The sequence below is a fragment of the Takifugu flavidus genome, chromosome 5 (assembly GCF_003711565.1).
Source record: "Takifugu flavidus isolate HTHZ2018 chromosome 5, ASM371156v2, whole genome shotgun sequence".
NCBI classification, from domain to species: Eukaryota; Metazoa; Chordata; class Actinopteri; order Tetraodontiformes; family Tetraodontidae; genus Takifugu; species Takifugu flavidus.
In genome coordinates this window covers 8,729,706-8,751,471 of record NC_079524.1, presented here as the reverse complement: position 1 = coordinate 8,751,471, position 21,766 = coordinate 8,729,706, and the positions used below count along the sequence as shown (strand labels likewise).

Genomic DNA, 21,766 nt, shown 5'->3' with positions numbered 1-21,766 from the left:
AGGATATGAAAATTTTAATGCATTTTTATGTCATTCTACACATTCTTGACAAATATCTAAGTGTGTGTGCTTAAATATTATCTTGTGTGTGTCTCGCTCACACATTGGTGCAAGCACGTGTGATCTAGTGTGTGTTTTCTAATGTACGTCAGCCACAACTGCAGTTCAGTGTTGAAGCCATCCGTCTGCACTGAGTTAGGGTGAGAGAAAGAAGATGTTATCGTGGTGTGGCCACACATCCTGAAACTGCCCACGCATGAATCCGATGCTATCTTATCCCGTTCTCTGTCGACAGCTTCCTTTCCTGGAGTAATTTGTCATTTTGCTTCCCCGTCTCGCTGCAGGCTGTGCTGCAGAGTGTCGCCGCAAATTCGTCGCAGAAGGTCTTGACTTTCACCACCACCACCCTGGAAGACATTCTCAAGTCCTTCTCTGACGTCAGTGTCATTCGAGTGGCCAGTGGATACCTGCTGATGGTGAGGCCAAATGCACCTTTGGCATTAAACCGGAACATTTGCATTTAGTACACATGTGGAGCGCAGAAGAAAAACAGCCAAAAACAATAAGTTAAAGCACAACATCTGAGTGTAATTATGTTCTGCCTCCAGCTGGCCTATGCATGTCTGACTATGCTTCGGTGGGACTGTGCCAAGTCTCAGGGGGCTGTAGGGCTGGCAGGCGTCCTGTTGGTGACATTGTCTGTGGCAGCTGGCCTGGGCCTCTGCTCTCTTCTGGGCATCACCTTCAATGCTGCAACCACACAGGTCGGCTTGTTTCTTGCATTACTTTTATTTTTGTGAAACTGCCTCATGATGTAGCCTGAAAATAGAAATCAAGAGCGACCTACCAAAGAATAGACCAAAGGCTTTTTTAATTACCAGAGAAGAGAAGAGAGAATTGATGCGTTTGTCCTGCCCGAGCTCACGATGTGTATCCAACAGGTGTTGCCCTTCTTGGCTCTGGGGGTCGGAGTGGATGACGTGTTCCTTCTCGCTCATGCTTTCAGTGAAACTGGACAGAACAAGCGGATCCCGTTTGAGGTGAGGCCGACGTCCCGTACTTCCCCTGTGCCCCATCTCTTTGCCGCCTTATCTGCCCCTAAAGGAATGCGTGAAAGCCTGTCTGTGCCTGCGACGCAGCAGCAAGCCAACTCTTATCAAAGCGGCGCTCCAAATTACAACTATTCTTTTTACCTGCAGAGTGGGAAACCACAGCCATGCACCACTCTGTCAGCTTGTATTTTGTTTGCCCCTGCTCTCCTCCTCTTTCTCGGCTTTATCTCTGTGCCTCCCTCATCTCCCAGCTTTCTTTGTGTGGCTGAGATGAAAACCAAACAGAGCCGAACCTGATCTCTCTCACACACACGGAGGCAGACACACACTCCCTGTGTGGTCCTGCACGTCCTCTGCTCTTCACACAATTGCTGGCACCAAAAGTGAAAGAAAATAAATCAGCTAAATGACTGGGAATAAATTTGCTTTGAGGGGCGGCATTCCATCTAGCTCTGTGTTTACTTTTGTTCTTCAAACATCGGAGCACTTTAGGGCTTTAAGAAATGTTGCAATTAATGTCACTCATATCGGTGGTATGACAATTATAGTTAATCTCAAGTGTTACTCATTTGCTTTCTGGCTAAAATCAGATAAGGAGTGTTTTGCTTCAGTGATTTTATTGCATCTCCCTCTGCCGCAGGACCGTACGGGCGAGTGTTTGAAGAGGACAGGGGCCAGTGTGGCTCTCACCTCCATCAGTAATGTCACAGCCTTCTTCATGGCGGCCCTCATCCCTATCCCAGCGCTGCGAGCCTTTTCCCTACAGGTAAGTGTGTTAAGCGACTGTGTATTCGTGCGTATGTGTTTCTGAGGGGTCATGACAAAAGGAGGAAGACAGAGGAGTGTGTTTTGTTAAATCTATCCGGCCGTTCAGTGGCGGGCCCGTCTGTCCAGATTGCAGCTGAGCTCCATGTAACTGGATCCTGCTGTGTTTGTGTGTGTGTGCGCACGTGTGTCTGTGTGTGTGTGCACGTGTGTCTGTGTGTGTGTGCGCGCGTGTAGAGTTGCAGTATCTGTGTGGGAGGTTGAAAATAAATGATCTTGATGTTTGTGCATGCGTGTGTGAAGGTGATGGTGGGGGTCCAGCTGTGTGTGTGTGTGTGTGTGGGGGGGGGGGGGGTTCTCAGCACTGAAACATCTGTCAATAATTACATACATCACAAGAACGAACAGTCAAAAGTGGGACAGAATGAGAGCATCTGTCCGTCTGAAAAAATGCCCCCGAGAAGCAACGAATAGTTCATTCATCCAAAATTGAAGTATGCAGCAGTGTCAGAAATCAAAGAATAGCTCCTTATACAACATATATGTGACCACATACCTTCATAATACAATGATTTTCTTGATAAGTGATTCTCACCAATTTGGATTTGAATTAACTATATGAAGGCAGATGTATAGATACAGCACACTACTGGTACTATAATGCAGCGAACCAGTGAGACAATATATTGGATATATATGTTTAGAATCCATATACTGTATCTCAAGGCTGGTGTTACATTAAATCACCTGCCTCATATTCTCTTGTAAACCACAAAACATATGTAAATATCTCATTTGTAGGTTTGCTTTTTGTTATGTCACATTACCTCTTTTTATTTGTTGCTGCAAAGCTACAATCATCTAGTTGATCTGTGTTGGGCGTCTTCAGAGCACCAGAATTATTCTCTGCATGGGTTAAAAGAGGATTTGTCTCTGATGAATAACATCCAGTGCAGCGCCTGTGAGCAAGGCTCAAAATTCCAGCTAATTGCATCTCGGAAGACGTTTTTTTCCAATGGTCAGAACTTCTTTTCTGACCTGCCGACTAGATTCTGGGGTGAAGATTAAAAGAGAAAAAGTAGCAGCCGCCTGAATCTGAAATGAATCCGTCATTATGAAACATGTATTCGGGGAGAAAACAGTATGAACCCGAGGATTGTATAATACCAAATGGATACACGCAAGTCCTACGGGTGATGGAGACGCTCTCACCTCCCACTTTCTTACTTTCACAAATACACACACACACACACACACACACACACACGAGCACATATTGAGGCAAGATGTCTCCACAGTGAGTACAATATTAGCATGTGTGGATAGATGGCTTTAGTAGAGTGAGTCTGTCAAACATGATCCATTTACCCCATGGGTCTAATCCCTGCAGCCTTGTTTTATGCACACACGCACACACACACACACACACACACAGAGGGTCTTGAATTTAACACAGGCACACACGCCGATGCAAGCATAACACACAAAAGCACATTGCGTGCATACTTTACAAGTGTGGTTTTGCAATTGGTGGAAGGCAGATTTGTAGCGAGGTAGACAAGCACACAGATAGCCATCTTTTATAAAGGAACACACACACGCACGCACACACACACCTCATACAGCTATGGCTGGTATTCATGCATGTGCGCAACTCATCACCGTGCAGAGCTTCCTGTGGTCAACTCCTCCACGGCTACATCTCCCTGGAAAACACACACGCACATTTATATGCGGACAGATGTGATGATAAATCTTTCCGCTCTGGGGTCAGCGCACGGTCACCGTGTGTGTACGTCTGGACGTTAGTGGGCCAACTGAGAATGAATTGTTCTATCCAACTCACAGAAGTTTTTCCTCCTTTTCTCACATCATTTATCTCCCCTGTTGACTGAGTAGTGAGTTCAGGAATGAAGGAGTTGTGTGTCTGTGTGTCTGTTTGATTGTGCTTGATAAGGTGTGGTTTAAGTGAGGCACTTTATTGTGTGTGTGTGTGTGTGTGTGTGTGTGTGTGTGTGTGTGTGTGTGTGTGCGCTTGCACTCTTTTGTGTGTTGTCTGTATGGCCTCAGCGCTTGCTCATCACCTCAAGCCCTGCAGGCCTCTACCTCTCTGGGTGGTCTGGCACTGGATTTTGTGTGTGTATGAGAGAAAGAGAGAGAGAGAGTGTGTGTAAGTGCTGGAAACTACACAAAATCCTGGAACACAGAATGCACTTTAGGTGGGGGCCCCAACCCAACGCCAACCCCCACCCTCTGCTCCAGCACACCACCTTCAAATGCTTAACTACAACACAACTGTGTCCTCTGTGACTCATATTGAGACACTTTTGTGTGTTTTTACTCTTGAAAGCACCTGGAAATGTGTTAACAGCCAAGTTTTATCTTATTCCGATTGTATGATGTGAATCTTTCCTGGTGCTTTTGTTCAGGACATTGCGCAACACCTTCCCAGTCTTTGTGCAATCTGGAATTTGCCAGTTTGTGTCGATGCTGACACATTTATTGACCTTTTATTACGCTAAATGCAACCATATGTCTCGTAACAATCGGTTTCTTGCAGGCTGCTGTGGTGGTGGTGTTCAACTTTGCCATGGTGCTGCTCATCTTTCCCGCCATCCTGAGTATGGATCTGTACCGACGAGAAGACAGACGTTTTGACATTTTTTGCTGCTTCTACAGGTGCGCATGCACCCACGCACGCACACACACACACACACACACACACACACACACACACAGACACGCACACACACACAGGAATCTTCTAAATGAAGTTTAAAACTGTCACTGAAGTGTTTCTTTTTGTGTTCCTCAAATCTCTCATTGACAACATGCAATTTCAGTTGAATGATGGTGTTGCTTGTATAACTTTGTGTTACTGTCTTTGTGTCAGTTTATTCATTGTGTTCAGCTGTAATAAATTCACAAACTCTGTACTCTGTCCTCAGCCCGTGTGCCAATCACGTGATCCAGATCGAGCCACATGTGTACATGGATGGAGCAGATGGGAGTCGTTACCGCCCTCCCCCGTCTTATCACACTCCCCCTCCGTCGTACTACACTCCCCCACCGAGTTACAGCAGCCCCCCTCCGTCCTACAGCAGCCACAGCTTTGCCCAGCAGACCCAAATCACCATGCAGTCTACCGTTCAGCTCAGAACCGAGTACGACCCGCGGACACAGGCCTTCTACACCACGGCCGAGCCCACGTCCCAGATCTCCGTGCAGCCCATCAATCCTACCAATGACTTTTACGGCAGCAATGCTGGCACTGGCAGCAACAATCACGATAATCTCAACAACAATAACGGGAGTCGGGCTAATGTGGGATCGCGGAGTTCCGCCGCCTACTCCCATCATCACCACGCACCTCCTCCCGCCAGCTCTGTTCCTCATGGTGACGCAGCTTCTGCAGCCAGCCAGGGCGCAGAGAACAACAGCTCCACCCGGGACCTGTTGTCCCAGGCTGGAGAAGGCCCGACAGGCCTGCGCTGCATCGAGTCTCCCTGCTCCCGCTGGACCTTTGCCTCGTTTGCTGAGAGGCACTACGCTCCTTTTCTTCTGCAGCCCACCGCCAAGGTAAGCTCATTTCGTCGGCCCTAGTGTTTGTAGAAAGAGCTGAATATGAGAAAATCCCCCCCAGTGTAACGTAAAACTGTGGCGACTGATTCACTGCCGAGATCATCTGAACTGGACGATGAATCACTGGAGTGAATTTTCAGGAAATCTCAGATGGAGGTTGTGGTCACACACAGACACACACACACATACACACACACTGGGTGGTCTATCAACTCAAAGCCTTCTCCTACTGAAGTCCTCCAGTGGCCTGTAATTGGCATTACCAGGAAATCGTTTCTTCGCAGTGCCAAATGTTGTTTTGGTTTTCACATTCATGCACTGACTGATTCACGCATTCCTGTTATTGCCTCATAGCCCATTATGTTTGACTTTCAAATTTCTGGCAATTGAAGGCACTAGAAGTGACGAGGAAGTCAGAAGTCATATCTTTTTCTTTTTTTAATCCAATCCTTCAGAGCAATATTAAAAACTAAGTAAAATTTTATTAAAGGCATGTTATCTAATCTTAACATTTAGCCTCAGTTGAACTCACAATCCTGTCAGGGTGTTAAAATACATATGTCTTTTGCGATGACGTTCAAACTATAGACTTTATTGGTGACGATTGAGAGGAATTCCTGTTGTGTAACTTTTGGAATGTGTTGGTAAAGTCCATCTTAGATCATGCATGTGTTTCATTTTCTTTTTTGCTCGTCATTCAGAATATGCAGCGTGGTGTCCAATGGTAATTGATGCCAGCTGAAGTTGTCATGCCAGCACTCAGCAGGCAAATCTGTTGATGAAACTCTCATCTTCTGTTCCCAGGTGGTTGTTATTGTGCTCTTCCTCTGCCTGCTGGGAGTCAGTTTATACGGGACCACCCAGGTGAGGGATGGCCTGGAACTGACGGACATCGTGCCCAGAGACACCAGCGAGTACGACTTCATCGGCGCCCAGTTCAAATTCTTTTCCTTCTACAACATGTATGTGGTGACACAGCGGGCAGATTACGCCCAGAACCAGCCTCTGCTGCACCAGCTCCACCAGAGGTTCCACTCTGTCCGCTATGTGCTGAAGGAAGACAATGGACAGCTGCCCCGCATGTGGCTGCATTACCTGAGGGACTGGCTGCAAGGTAGTCCAACTTTTTATACTTAATTTGTAAGCAGATGGATTGTACAAAGATAATTATTGAAAAAAGATTACATCTAATTAAAAATGATTTAAATGAATGCTAAAGCACATGTTCTACATCAATACTCTTGGTAAATCATAACACATTGTCTATGAAACAAGTTAATTTACATATTGACACAATTTACATCAAATAGTAAGCACATTACAACAATAATATCATGCCAGACTAAGGGATAAAACACATTGTGTGTGTCTGCGTGTGAGCTGGTTGGTAACCACATCGAGAGCCGTGGGCGTGAGAAAGAGACCTTTGCCTTATATTGCTTACTGCTATGGTGGGACAAATTGGAGCCAGGCAGGAACGAGACCCAAAACAACGTCTCCCACAGTCGACCACCACCAGACACATGGCACTGATATATTGTGTAATGAAAGCACTGAACCAAAAGCAGAAGATTTTAGGTGTTTGGAGCCTTGTTTTTCAGGCTGGTCATATTCATCAGGTTTATTATAAAGTATTGGTGGGTTATTTGCATAGTTTTGTGAAGATAAAGATTTGTTTTTTCACAGGTCTCCAGCAGGCTTTTGATAAGGACTGGGAGGCTGGCCGCATCACCCTCAACAACTACAGGAACGGATCTGACGATGGCGTCCTTGCATACAAGCTGTTGGTGCAGACAGGACGACGAGACAAACCAATTAACCTCAAACAGGCAAGTTACGCTCTCCGTTCACGATGTGCACGATACCAGGAGAATCTTTTCAGACTGGAAAAAAAAGTAATTTATTTGTCTTTCACTCCATCTCCTGTCTTTTTTTCTACTAAACTTTGACAAGCTCAGGAATTTAAGGATTTGCTGGGGCTGAAGCCTGTCTCTAAGAACCCTGTTAGCTATTTATTTAAAACATTTGTACAATTTACTATTCTCTCAGAGGGTGTCTGTGTTTGGGAAAGGCTTTATATTTAAAATTGCCTTTTTTGAAATAAAGAATACTAGGGCCATTGAAGCATCTGTAAGAACAAAAATCCAGAAGTGTTTCTTCTTTGATCCCCTCCAGTCATTGACAGGAAGCACAGCCACATCACTTCCTCCCTCTGTGAGGGAAGTGCGTTTGCTGTGAGGTGTGGGGGCCGCCCGCGGAGCTGCTTGGGCTTCCGTGACAGCTTGAAGACATACAGTTGTTGTGTTTCCCGCTGTTAAATTCAATCCAGATTCCCAGGAAAACGGGACCACTCCACAAACTCCTGCTCTAACTCCTGTGCCTGTGCGCCCTCTGTGCTTCTTCTTTTTCCCTTTTCTCTGCACTGTCCTGTCCTCTTTCTTGGGAACTACATCCATGTGTTTGCACGTTCTCTGTGTGGGTGTTTCTTTGTGTACAGTAGCCATTTTTATATATATCGAAATGATGGTCAAAAACATAGTTTATTGTGATTTGCTACTCCGTGGATTTGTCTCTGCTAATCTTTTTGTGATGCTGGCACAGTTGTAGAATAGTATGGAAGCTAGCTGTGCGCATGTGGAAGGCATGCTTTTGGGAAAAACTGAAACTTTTGATGTAGAAACAAGGCCGGTTCAATGTTCTCAAGATCGTTTGCTTCTCAGGGTCCGGTTGATCTGTGGCGCCGGGCATTCTGGGTACCCGTAGGGGTTGGGAGAAGCAAGTGTGAGCAACATTTGTACAGATGTTGTGTTATTTTTATAGCTCTACTCCATTTGCTGGGTGGCATTTCCTTCAGTGTTAACAACCAGGTTAACTGCACACAGACGCGTTCAGGGACTCCAGCCAATTTTTTTTATTGTTACGCTAACTCAAGCAATTTTTTTCTCCCCTCCCTCCCCACCCCCATTACAAAATCTTTTCCCTTTACTCCATCCATCTCATCCCATGAGTCCAGTTTCACCCCTAAACTCTTCCTGCCTCCGCAAAGGAGGGATTTATGGATCCTCAAAGGGAAAGTGGCAGAGCGGTATGCAGTAATGGATTTACCTCTCAGGAGGTAGCATTGCAAAGCTACATTCCACTTTCCTGCAGAGGAGAGCGAGGTGGCCATCTACGTGCCGTTGCCACAAATGAGACCAAATGAAAAAGAACTTGTGGAAAATCTGCATACAGATTGAAATAAAAACAGGGTTTGGTCTTAATCAGCGTGTGTTGGTGTTGGGTGATGCCGACGCCTTTTATGAATCAATATTGGTTTTCTGAGGCTTTCACACCTGCACTGTAAGCTTGGCGGTAAAAACTGATCAAGGGGATGTGTGTCACAGCAATCAAGCAGGGAACCCCAGAAACAACAGCGCAGTCCCAAGATTACTTCTGTACGATATAAGCACAAATATGTTCATATGTTTCGCACCGACCTCAGTCACTGGGGCTGGCCAGCATCTTCTGTACGTAAAAGTAGAAGCTGATTCAACATTTTCCGTGTTTTGCTGCGGCGTCATCATTCTGGGAATCGGTGATGAACATTTTCAGAAAAGCGGCCAGTGTTTGAATTGTTGATTTTTCTTTGGTTGGAAAGAAAGAGGCACTAGAATTTGACTCTTATTTTGAAAGCTGCTCCACTCGTGCACATGCATAAATAAGCATTTCTGCGGTCGGCTCACCTGTACAAAGTTTTCGTTAAACACTTCCTGTTTCCACAATACGCTCTGAATCCAATGTATACTGAATAGCAGCAATAAGATTTAAAGCTTGTGTTATTTGGTATTTTCACTTATTTTGCATTAATTGCTACGTGGTATTTTGATTAGTACTTGCAAAAGACACATTATGTATATATATATGTGTGTGTGTATATATATATATATTAATGCATATTAATGCAGACCTTCAGACGTTTATTTAAATTACACAATTAATTCTGTCTGTGCTTTACAGCTGACTCGTCAGAGGCTTGTGGATGCAGACGGCATCATCAACCCAGGTGCTTTCTACATCTACTTAACGGCCTGGGTGAGCAACGACCCCGTGGCATACGCCGCCTCACAGGCCAACATTCGCCCAAATCCTCCAGAGTGGCTCCACGACCGCAGCGACTCCATGCCCAAGACACCCCTCAGCAGTAAGTCAACATGCCCACTTTGATAATCCACTCTTCAGCTAAAGGGTTGTTTTGATTTTAGACTGATGGGTGTTTTTTAATTGTGCAGACTAGATTTAAATGAAAATAGAAATACAAACAACATAAATGTCTCATGTAGTTTAAAAATACTTTTTTAAAATAATATAGTCATTATTACATTGTCGTAATTATTAAAGTGTATCACCTTGTGTGCCTCAGTAAAATTGAGGAAATGTTCTAAAATCTTAGAGAAATGTAAATAGTATCTGTCTTTGTTGTTGGTTTTGGATGAAACTTTTCCTGCTGTAGGTTCCATAAGGCGTCTGCTACATGTGAGCACTGTTTACTTCTTGTGGTTTCAGTTAATGAGACTTGTCTGCCTCTTAGCATGAGTGCAGAACGTGCATTTACTGTACTGCAGCAGTAGCTATGTGTGTGTGTGTGTGTGTGTGTGCACGCATGTGTATGTGCCCATATATGCGTGAGCTCAGGTTGCAAGGCTTAGGACCAAGACACGGCTCACTGTGGTTCTTCTAATGGTGCCTGTGGTGAATGCTATAATCCCGACTACTATGGGGCCCGAGCATTACACACACACATTATTAAAACTCAGTGACCCCAAACACTACACACACCCTGTTCTCATTTCCCTGCCACACACACACTGACTGTAAATCACGTAAAAGGAACAGCCATGTTGTTGTTTGATTGTAGCCTGTGATTTGCAGCAGGTTAAAAAGTGCTCCGCAGGGGAGAGAAATGATTGGGTAGGGAGGGAGGGGCCAGGTTTATGGTGGGAAATGCAATTGGACCACAAGCAGGAAGTACCCTGCCTTGGGAATGTGATTGGAAATGTTTACCTTTGTGGGAGGCCCCCCCCGCCCCCGTCCCCGGAGCAGAGTTTGTTTGGCTTGAAGCCAACCGGTATCCTAATCGAAATTTATAGTTGAGAATATTCTGTGCTCCCGTTTGACCCTGCAGGCACTGTGGATCCAACACACCTCGACAGCAGACTGCACACAACATATGTTTATGTAAGAAAAACGACATATGGAAAGAAAGAAAGATTAATGGGGAGAAGCCAAGTTGGTTTCATCTGCCTTGTGCAGTGTGGACTTGATCATTCCACTGGAAACAAAAATATAAATGAGTACAGTTTTACAGCCAAACATGACTTCACCCATGAGTGACAGGCAGGTATACGTGCACATGCATCTATATTACACTTTACATGGCAGCGCTGACTTTAGGGCGTGGTCATGGCAGTTATTCTGACGTTGTAATTACCAAGATTCAGGTTAGCCATGACACTCAGCTGTGCCTGGAACTGATAGGGGCCTCATTAGCCAAACTTGGCTGTGGACGGGCTGCATTTTCAATGGAGCTCTGTTCCACGACACCACGACAGCCTCCCCTCCCCAAACGCACACATGCACTCATCCACAGATGTAGCTGCTCTTGGGTGCAGAGGGCAAGTGGTCTGTCAATTGGATATTTGTGGTTTAGCTGAGGAATGTCAATTGCTTTGTAAATATGCTTTGGGATCACGTATGTTTAAATACTCCGTTTTCAATGAGTGAGGATTTCATTGTTGGCATTTTAATTTAACCTGATGCCTTTCTTGAGGTTATGCAGTGATGTGTCACTCAGATTGGTATAACTATTTTTGCATAATTACAGCTGTTGTTGTGTCCCCATCCAGTTCCAGCTGCTGAGCCCATTGAATACGCACAGTTCCCCTTCTACCTCAACGGGCTCCGGGAGACGCCGCAGTTCGTGGAAGCCATCGAGAGCGTGAGAGCCATCTGCAACAACTACAGCCGGCACGGCCTCCCCTCCTACCCTAATGGGTACCCGTTCCTGTTCTGGGAACAGTATGTCAGTCTGCGCCATTGGCTTTTGCTGTCCATCAGCGTCGTGCTCGCCTGCACCTTTCTCGTCTGTGCCCTGTTCCTGCTTAACCCGTGGACCGCTGGCATCATTGTGAGTGTAATATGAATATTTGGGGAATGCAGAAGACCCTCTAATACACCCACATGACCCTGATTTCATTCTTAATGCTTGCGTGTTATTAGCAGTAACAGCTTTTCCTACTCTACTGTTTTACTTCCTGTGTTTTATGTGTGGTCCAGAAAGAATCTCAAAGATGAGACAGAAGGAGAGGAGAAGTAGCCGCTGCGTGTTATTGCAGCCCCAGTCACCAGTGTTTATCTTCTGCTGTTTTGTTAGGCCCGCAGTGTTTAGTCTGGTCCAACACGTCCAGACACCGAGGCTGAAATAAATAGCGAGAGGACACAGAGTGGCTCAGGCCTCTCGCTCCCCCTTCTAAACCTACATAAAGTCTGATTTCCCCCCTGTCCTCTCCCTCTCGCTGAAGCAGTTTCCAAGGATACACACAAAACACACACTGCAAGCTCACAGACACCTTGATATGTTTGCACACGTACAGTACAGAACGTGTAAACAAGCAGCTACATAATTCACGTTGAAACCCATACACAGAGGGGCCTGTTTTTTCTCTCTAGTGGGTTCTGTTGTACAACAGGCAGGGGCCCGGTTGCCTGAGCTCTTAAACAGAGGGGTCCTCCTGTTCATCATTCAGGACTTTACCAGTGAGATGAAAAGACTAGTTATGGAGAGAGGTCAAGTTTAACTGGCTGGTCTGTTGTTGGAGTACAGATGTCTCTGATCCATTCAGCAGAGCTCCGATCAGTGCACGGTGATCATGTGCTGCATCCCAAATATCATTTGGTAGAAAGCAAAATTGAGAGTTAAAGCATAAGATTCATTTAACGAAGGACATATAATGTTTAGAGATGTTCACCATCACTGGCTGAATGTGTATAAGTGCTTGTGCGCATATGTACAGCCCGGTTGTGTTCACTTCAAAGCGTTTGGGCCCCATGCAACCTGACACCCGTCAGCTGATAATGGCATTTACTCCCAGCTCCTGTCCTGCTCAGCACTGAAGAGGCACACACACACACATTTTAATCACATGCACCATTACTACAGCACGGTTAACATAAAGGTGCTCACAAAAATGATTGCCCAGAAACTAGAGAAAAAGCACTGGTGTAACCCGAAAGTGTGTTTCTACAGTGTGAAATCAGCACTCATGTCAGCTTCTTAACCGCTGTCCTCACTTTCAGGTTTTGGTGCTTTCTCTTATGACGGTGGAGCTCTTTGGCTTCATGGGGCTGATGGGAATCAAGCTAAGTGCTGTTCCTGTGGTTATTCTCATTGCCTCCGTGGGCATTGGAGTGGAGTTTACTGTCCATGTGGCTCTGGTAGGTACCCATGATGAAATAATAAATGCATGACTGACCTTTTCACCTTTCAGCGGGGAATAGTCACCTTTTTAATATGGAAGATAAGTTTGACTTTGAAGCCTATGATTCCCTGGAGAGGAGACATGAATGAGGTTTTTGTGTGTGTTGTAGGCGTTCCTGACTGCCATAGGGGATCGTCACAAGCGGGCAGTGCTGGCATTAGAGCACATGTTTGCGCCGGTGCTCGACGGAGCCTTTTCCACCCTTTTAGGAGTCCTCATGCTCGCGGGCTCTGAGTTTGACTTCATTGTCAGGTGGGTACAAAACGTAAACACTGCAAAATAAATTGCAGCATTTATCTCAGTAGAATTCCTACAGGTGAGCACGCAGGGTGCTCAAAGGTTATGGTATGGCGTCTTCGTGGCGTCACTAGACCGTTAAGTCCATGCCTCAACCTGTATGTCACACAGGAATCTACCTGAGACACCAGTCAAGCATGAAAGGACTTCTCTTTCTTCCTTCATCCCCCTCAATCTCTTTCTTGTCTTCTACCCACATCTCCTTTTTGTTTTCCTTCTCTTTTTCAGCTCCACCTGACAGAAACCTGCCTGTAATATTTTTTTGAGGTTGTTTGTTCTCTACAAAAACTTCGGAACTTCTTTTTTTTCCCCCAAATGTCCCTCTCGGCTTTTCTTTCATCCTGCTTAGTAATTCCCGTGCATGCCATTTTAGAGGAAACCAGGGGAATGATAGTGGGTTGAGGGTCAGAGGAACAAGGAACGGGGAGGAGGAGGAAGAGGAGGGGGGGCTATAGGATGAAGTAGACTAAGATGGGGGGGGGAGGCATGGAAAGCTTCTGGCTTTTGTAATGTCCTTCAGCTACTTTAACTGCCCTCACAAGACATTTATAAGCACGAGGAGGATTAATGGGGTGGGGGTCGAACGTTGCGGAAAGACAAGACAAGTGGAAATGAAGGCAGACACAGTGTGGGGGGGCTCTGTGTCGGTGGCTCTGTTAGCAAGCGAGCTGCTTCCATACAAGGAAGAAAAGGTAATCATTCTGTACATTATCCAGCCTGCAGTGTAATAAGAAGTTTCCAGTCATCTGAGGGATGAGCTTAAAGTCACAGAGGTATAATTTGCTTGACCTGCACACCCGTGCCTACGCACACCAGGCAAACACAGAGCGGCTCCATGACCCTGCAATCAAAAGGGTCAACAACGGCGAGCCCGCCAGCAAGCGCCCGCGCAGGAACACACTGAGTAGGACTTCCAGACACACGAACACAGGGAGGCCTCACAGACCTTCTCTCCGCACCTCCACTGGTGTGCTCTGGTGTCTGGCTCAGTCCCAGGCCTCCATTTAAAGGTTCTGCTGTTGTTTGAGCAAACAAAGCTGTGGCCCAAGACCATGCAATAACAACAGACCCAGCTCGTATTTTTCTGCTTGGATTGAAAGAAAGAAATGTTTCCCTGACTTTCGCCTGTCAGCCCTGCAAATGTTTTCTATCTAAACAGCCCGGCGGGGCACACATCCTGGTATGTGGGCCGCACGCATTCACGTTGTACGCATATACACATAGAACACTCGGGTCCAGAGGTGAGATGGCTTTTACCCCTCCTGGTATGTGGACAGTTCATTTGCTTACAAGTCCAACCATTTAATAGAAGAATAGGGAAGAGAGAGGGGCTCTGTTTTTTTTTACAGAAATAATTGCTAAAGACTCATGTGTTTGGAGAACAACTAGTCCTGAATAATCATCCCATTCTGTCAAATACCTGTGACATACCTTCATGAGGATTATTTTTGATGTCGGCCCATCTACAGAACATATCACTCTATCCCGGTGCAGCATATGCTGAAGTGGTCCATCACTTTGTCCGAGAGAGGAAAAAAAGGATACGAGTGAGAGGAGAGGGCGGCTTACCTGATACATTGGGGATTTAATTAGATGGAGGAGATTGTGGAATGGCCGGGAATTTCATCGGGGGCTTAGCGGGAAAGAAGGGAGAGAAGTGAGGCAGAGAAGAGAGAGAGAAATAAAAGAGAACGGGAAGCAGTGGCGCTCTGAGGGTCCCCTTCTCCTCTTCCTAGACTAAATTGTTTAAATTCTATACCCTTCACTTCATTTGTTGCCTCTCCCTCTCACTTTTTAAGAGCGGGAGAGGAGAGAGAGGCCCCTGTCCTCTTGTGCCCCCCCACCCGCAAATGTTCCCTTCCTCTCCACCCCCTTTCACCCTCCTTTACCCCCTCTCCCCTCCTTGCACATTCCTCACCACTTTGTTTTCCTCCATGTTTGCTTATACACCACACACCCAAGAGAGAATGCCCTCACCCTTGATACCCCCCCTCCCGTCTCTCTCCATTATTTTTCTCTTTCCTTCAGTGCCTTTGAATTAACCAGCCCTGGCTAATTATGCTCCCCTTTTCTTTTCTTCTCTTTGGCTTCTTTAAGACTAACCTTCTTTGTCAGGACACAAGGTACCTTTCTGCTTCACTCCTCACAACCGCGGTGCATGCCTGCCTGTCTGTGGGGGGGTTTATATACTGCCTGTACATGAGTGTTTGTTTTCTGGGAGTTTCTTTATTGAAGTATCATTTCAGGCATGCGTTGTGAATAATCTCGCATGTCTCCCCACGTCTAAACCTTTGTGGTTTTGTGCAGGTGTTTTCTTTGTTAAACTGTTTTTCATCTCGTCTGCCCGCCATCGGTCTGTTTGGTTTTGGAAGAAAGAAATGAAAAGTGTTTGGTGTTTGCATTTGTGTGTTGCAGGTATTTCTTTGCAGTGTTGGCCATCCTAACAATTCTTGGAGTTCTTAATGGATTAGTCCTTCTTCCAGTATTACTATCATACTTTGGACCCTACCCAGAGGTAAAGACGTGCTGTTTTCTTATTTAATCTCCAGCTGATGTTAGAACAAGTCTTCTGCTGCGTAGCTAATAATCAAAGGACTTATCATTCACTGCTGCCTCTTTCTTCTTCTGACTCAGGTATCGCCAGTTGATGGCCGTAGCCGGCTACCGACCCCGTCCTCCGAGGCCCCCCCGAGCACCGTCCACTTTTCAGTCCGTCCTCGCCACCCTAACGCAACCGCCAATGCCTCCGGTGCAGTTTCAGACTCATCTGACTCTGAGTACAGCTCCAACACCACTGTATCTGGGATCAGCCGTGAGCTGCAGAACTACAGCCTGCCTTCTCACAGAGGCCGAGGAAGAGCCGAGGAGCAGCAGTACCACCTACACACCAGCAGAGGAAGAACAGCCCGGACAGGGGAGGAAAGGAGATCAGGATCAGGGCACAGGCGCTCTGCTAGGCAGCCTGACCCACCTGCCTATGTGTCTTCTGTAAGAACATTCAACCTGTTTTCATTTATCCGTTGCACCATATCACATCGTAACCAAACTTCTTGTTCTACAGTCTGTCCCCTCTCAGGGTTGCGATTCCGGGCTCCAGCCCAGGGCTACGCAACGCACCAGCAGGGATCCCACCCAGCTGCACTGGCACGTCCCGCCCCCAGCCCGCCCGCGCATAGACGCTTTTGAAACTGCTACTGAGGCTGGGGGCCACTATGGCTCACACGGACACAGAGAACACTTAGCAGGCAACAGAGCCCGCTCTTCCCACAGCTCCCAGCACCTTCCACACCACCACCCTAACCTCCCTCCATTCTGCCAGCCCATCACCACAGTAACAGCATCAGCCTCTGTCACTGTCGCCGTCCACCCGGCTCCCATGCCCGGCCAGAACCCCCCTGCCTCTTACCCGGGTTACACTGCAACAGACAGTTACAGCCCACCATCACAACCGACAGAGGTGCCGGAGCCTAACTTCCAGGACCCACATGTGCCACAGGACACTGAAATTGGGGCCAGAGGCGTGAAGGTGGAAGCCATGGAGCTTCAAGATTTGGAGTTTGAGGTAGCTGACAGGAACAGTGGCAGACGGGCAAGCTGAGGTGAGCCTTCCCTTCATGTGTTTTGTAATAGATCCAGTAATAATATACTGACAGTAAAATCATCTATTTCTGGGTCTAGGTGTGGATGGAAATATAATGGCCAAAGATGGACTTCTCCATATCACTAAGCAGCTGACCGTGTCTGGTGAAGTTCAGCCCTGCATAGTCCAGCCCAGTTCGCCTCTGGTTTTAAGTGGCAAGAAACTTTCCAGTGTTGCCTTCATGGTGCTCATTTTTACTGTAACCCAGTGGACTATTCTCACAGATATCTCTATGTGTATTTAAAAGATGTATACATATGTAAATATGAACAAAAAGTAGCTATAATTTTAGGAGCTGTTCAACTCCTCATGTTAACAGACTGGGGCTGCCATTTTCAATGGCGTGTGCCTGTGTGTGTGTGTGTGTGTGTGAGAGAGAGAGAGATCTGATTACTGTTCATTCATCTGTGGATCTGTGCCATTAGAAAGTTTCATTTAAATCTAGAAAAAAAACCATGACAGCATTCATTCACTGTTGCTGCTCAAAATGATACATTTATAACTCTATGCAAAGGTCTCTTTAAGCATAAGTGACCTGTCTACACCTTCAAACGCTTGTGTGTGTGTGTTTGTGTGTAAGTGTGCGTGTGTACGTGTGTGGCCTATATTATGTGAAAAACCCTGTTATTTTCCAGCTTCTACATCAGAACAGACCTTCTCAAAAATGACTACCGTAATATTTACACTTATTGAAAACAGGCAACTGTTATCAAACAGGGCTATTTGTGCGTGCATGTGAGGGTGCGTGTGTATGCATGTGTTATTTTATAGAGGTACACATGTTAAACAATCTTTTTTTTTTATCACAAACCTGTGGTAGTTATCAAACAGTTACTGTTTAACTTGACACGCTATGCGTGCTATTTAAGACGAGCAGATATGAAGAATTTTAAAGGTTGTTTTCTTTTTTTGTTCTTTTCCTCTTTTAGTTATTGCCTCTACATCGGAACCTGTTTCTGTTCCCAGCTTTGTATCACTGTCCGTTAGGCTGCTCTTCAGGTGTATTTTACTGTAAGAGGTTTTAATTGTTTTTTTTAAACCCTAACAAGCTTAAAACAGGTTCTGTGTTGTATACTGATATACGAGCAGTAAATCCATCTCAGAAACTCACTTTTTTTTATACAGGGACGTTCACGTTACTGATTCTGGAACAGGGTCCACTTGGGGCACTAACTCTGTACCCTAAATGGCTGTGTTTAGTGGATAAGCTAAATCCCAAACTGTATACTGTACCGTGTACACTACATACTGAACTGTGTATGTACCTAATTCACCATGGCACTTGATTGAATTTCAACTGCATTTACAGGAATATCTCAACTCCAGAAGCTCTTTATTTATGTCCAACCAATAAGCTAGTCCACCCTTCCTATATTAGTCCTCTATGGCCTAACCATGTGCTCTACAGTATATGTGGTTCGGTGTGTGTGTGTATGTGTGGGGTGGAGGGGAGGGGGAGGGGAGTAAGATGTTCTTTCACTCTCAGCAAACATTCAGTGACAGTAAGGACAACATAATTTGGCCTCAGATGTCACCACTGACCTCAGCTAATAAAAATCCACAACGCAGCACTGATGCTAATTGGTCATATCGATGACAATGAATGGCACAGCCCATAGCCTCAGGGGTCAGAGTTTACACTGCCAGCCCCAGCCCCCACCCCCTACACTGTCTCTCTCTCTCTCTGTCTGCCACAATGGCCAGTTTGCATACCTACGACCTTCCTCAATACCAGACCCAAGCCCCTTTGACCCCATCGCTCACCAAGTCTACACCTCAATTTACCGCCACACGCTCACTTCCTGTCCAACACACGTAGCTCTTTGCAGCTTTTCCTCCTTTTGTCCACCGTGTTATGTCAGCTGCTTGCGTTGAATAGGTATTTCTGTTTGTTGTCTCCCGATGTCACATTGGCAATAGTGGAGAGGATCATAGCTGGCAACTGTTTTATTTTGTTGTTGTTGGTTTGTTTGTATGTTTTTTTGTGATATTTATATTTTTGTAATATAAAATATGGTATTTTCTTTCAATATTGTTGTGATGCCAGTGGATAACAATTGCAGGGATTTTTATGTCTATTGAAAAAGAAAACACTATTACAGTTTAATGTTTTTACATTAATGGAGTTTGATCTGTATAAAGTGCTTACTAATGTTAAATAGGAAGAAAAAGAGTATATAACTTTTTACACTACAGGTCTCATCATAGCTCTTAGAGGATTTGAAAAGGAAAAAAAAAATTGGTTCTTCCAGACTGCCATTTCATTCTCAGTTGGCACGGATGTATGCTGTTTTCAGTTACAAAGATAAATGTATGCCATATAATTTATTTATATGAAAATTTATTTTTGTAGTGTACATAGTAGTTGTCAAGGTATTTGACAGAAGTATATTTTTAAAGAGTTTATATGTAATGATATAACACAACAGGAAAGAAAAAAACCAATAAGGTGCACATTTTCACTGCTAACTGTCTTGTGAGACAACGTGGACACCTCCCCTTCAGTATTATGTTTCCGATCCTCGGAGAGAGGCCGCTGTTTCTGTGGGTTCGTCAAAGGCTAGCCATGAGAGTAGAAAATTGTACTAGCTCTCTAAATATTAATGTTCAAACACTGATAGAATTCTAACAAATAAACATATTATAACTTATTTGTCTTTTTGTTCATAACTTTAATAAATGGAAAGTGTTGAAGTTTTGATTTGGTCTGAGTGACTTCTTGAAAAAGTGCAACACGCAAGACCTGAACTGTAAAAACGATCCTGTTCTAAATGCCAGTTGTGCGGCGCGTCCAGCAACGAATGCAGTCTTTGATTGAAAAAAAAAGACATTAATGTAATACCGCTTAGCACAACCATTGATAAGATCCTCTCCTCCTCTTCCATTCGTTCTCCCTCTTTCATGACATCTGGAGGCCTGCAGCCCACTCCTGCACCCCCAACCTTCACCCACACACACACATACAACCCCCCCCCACCCCTCTTCCTCCTCCACTCCTTGTTCTGTATGATTTTGATTGACAGCTTTATAGAGTGCAAGGAAATTGGTTGTAGTTACAATACAGCTGGCCTGGCCGGAGTAATGAAAAAGGGCATATGGCTTTGAGTGCGCAGCACCGATGCTGAAAGAGGCGGAGCGGCTTTTCAGCCACATGGGTGGCAGCAATTTATTGTCCACTTTTAACAGAGAGTTTGGAAAACCGTGCGATTGGCAGCAACACAGGCCTGTAAGTTCTCCTCAGCTGCAAAAATGATGTCAGGTTTCACCACCCAACCTGCGGCGTTCCTCGGGAACTCGCTGACCCTGAGTCAGTGGGTAGAGTCTGTCTGTAGGCATGTCATTATCTTTTAAAGCCAATAAAGGCGTGCCACTTGGCTGTGTGCCGTCCAAAATGCGGCAAGATTTAAGCTGACGTCTTACAAAGTGTGGGGTGTGTTTGCAACGCCGGGTGGCGGGGTGTCCTGTGTCACGTTTTCAACATTCCTGACTGGATATGACATCTATAAACATTTTTTAAACTGTTGTTTAATGAGAAAGCTTCAAACTCTTGTGAACTCTTGGCAATGCAGTACTTTAAAAGAAAACGCAGCAAATGTGCACCACCACGCCACGGTGGCTGATGGGTAACACAGTTCACATACCGGTACTTATATTTTGTAAGATCTCACCAGCATCCCTCTAATTTGCTGGGGTGCCGCGGGTCACTGAACCAACATAAACCATTCCTCTGGGCCTGGTTTTACACTCTGCTCTCTTTTTTTTATAAAAACGTACGTATATGCAAACACTCACAGACACACATATATGCATGTTTTGTTTATCCTCAAATTTGTGGGGACTTTCAAATGATGTCACACTAACCTAAACCCACTTCTAAAACTTGAGCGTAACCCTCTCACAGTCTTTTGAAATTGTGGCGAAAAGCATTCAGTCTTATATCAAGAAGTATAAGAACAGACAACCAAAGAGTTTATTTCCATCAATAAGAAGTAGACAATTTCTCATCACTCCTCTGCACCTCTGGACTATTTATTTCCCTCAAAGTGATCATTTGGCTGTTGCCTCAGTTTAAATAAGGTTTTTAAAATAATTTGATTTTGTCATTTACATATTAGAAAACATAACGTTGTTTTAATTTAGTATCTTTAACCCCGCCTCCCACCAAACCCAGCTTGGATAGGCTCCAGCGACCCCTCTAGGGAATAGTGGCTAGACTCTTAATTACACTTGCAATCATACACAAACTAAAAGTAGTGATAGTGTGGGTGACTTTTATATTTAACAAATTCCTGTTTGAGGATGATGTCTACGCCCACGTCAAACAGGCCGAAACCATACACTCTGTTATCTAAGTCACCCTCGAGTGCATGCTCGACTGCTCCCCAGAATATGAAGGCTATGCATTAGTGCTGTATAGTCCTCCATTCCAATCCTTCTTTTCTATCCATCCATCCCTCCCTCCCTCCTACTCTTTCCATCCCTCCCTCATTCTCTGAAAGGCTTGTCTATCGTCACCTGCCTGCAAAGCTAAGCCCTGTGAGTGTATTTGCTCCTCTTCATGAATGATTGCTCTGTTGACATGACTGCTAACTGCACAAGGGACACACACACACACACACACACACACACACACACAGATCCACTTTTTTATAGATTTAAAAAATACATCTGAGGATGTGAGGTTTTTACTTGAATGTGATCGCTCACACTAGATAAATTATCTATATGTGTGTATTTCTTGTAATGACCTTGCGCAACCCTTGGACAACACAAGAACCAACTTATAGCATCCACCACAGGAGGAAGACAGCAGAGTTGGCTAGGTGGTGTTGGTGGTTGTGTGCGTGTGTGTGTGTGTGTGTGTTTGTGTTTGTGTGTGTGTGTGGAGGGGGGGTGTTAAGGGAAAGAAAAGCACA

At 45.3% G+C, this 21,766-nt stretch overlaps 1 protein-coding gene across 1 annotated transcript in view; it reads left to right on the top strand.

The window, feature by feature from the left end:
• The window catches only part of ptch1 (patched 1), a 37,115-nt gene extending 17,566 nt beyond the window's left edge, over positions 1-19,549 (top strand). The window contains exons 9-24 of the mRNA XM_057033024.1: positions 345-476; positions 609-764; positions 942-1,040; positions 1,693-1,818; positions 4,378-4,496; positions 4,766-5,396; positions 6,204-6,513; positions 7,086-7,228; positions 9,396-9,579; positions 11,282-11,562; positions 12,732-12,869; positions 13,023-13,165; positions 15,626-15,725; positions 15,845-16,198; positions 16,272-16,809; positions 16,889-19,549. Coding sequence (XP_056889004.1) covers positions 345-476; positions 609-764; positions 942-1,040; positions 1,693-1,818; positions 4,378-4,496; positions 4,766-5,396; positions 6,204-6,513; positions 7,086-7,228; positions 9,396-9,579; positions 11,282-11,562; positions 12,732-12,869; positions 13,023-13,165; positions 15,626-15,725; positions 15,845-16,198; positions 16,272-16,808 — 3,453 coding nt within the window. The 3' untranslated portion in view covers position 16,809; positions 16,889-19,549. The remainder of the gene's footprint in view (positions 1-344; positions 477-608; positions 765-941; positions 1,041-1,692; positions 1,819-4,377; positions 4,497-4,765; positions 5,397-6,203; positions 6,514-7,085; positions 7,229-9,395; positions 9,580-11,281; positions 11,563-12,731; positions 12,870-13,022; positions 13,166-15,625; positions 15,726-15,844; positions 16,199-16,271; positions 16,810-16,888) is intronic.
• The last annotated feature ends 2,217 nt before the right edge of the window (positions 19,550-21,766 follow it).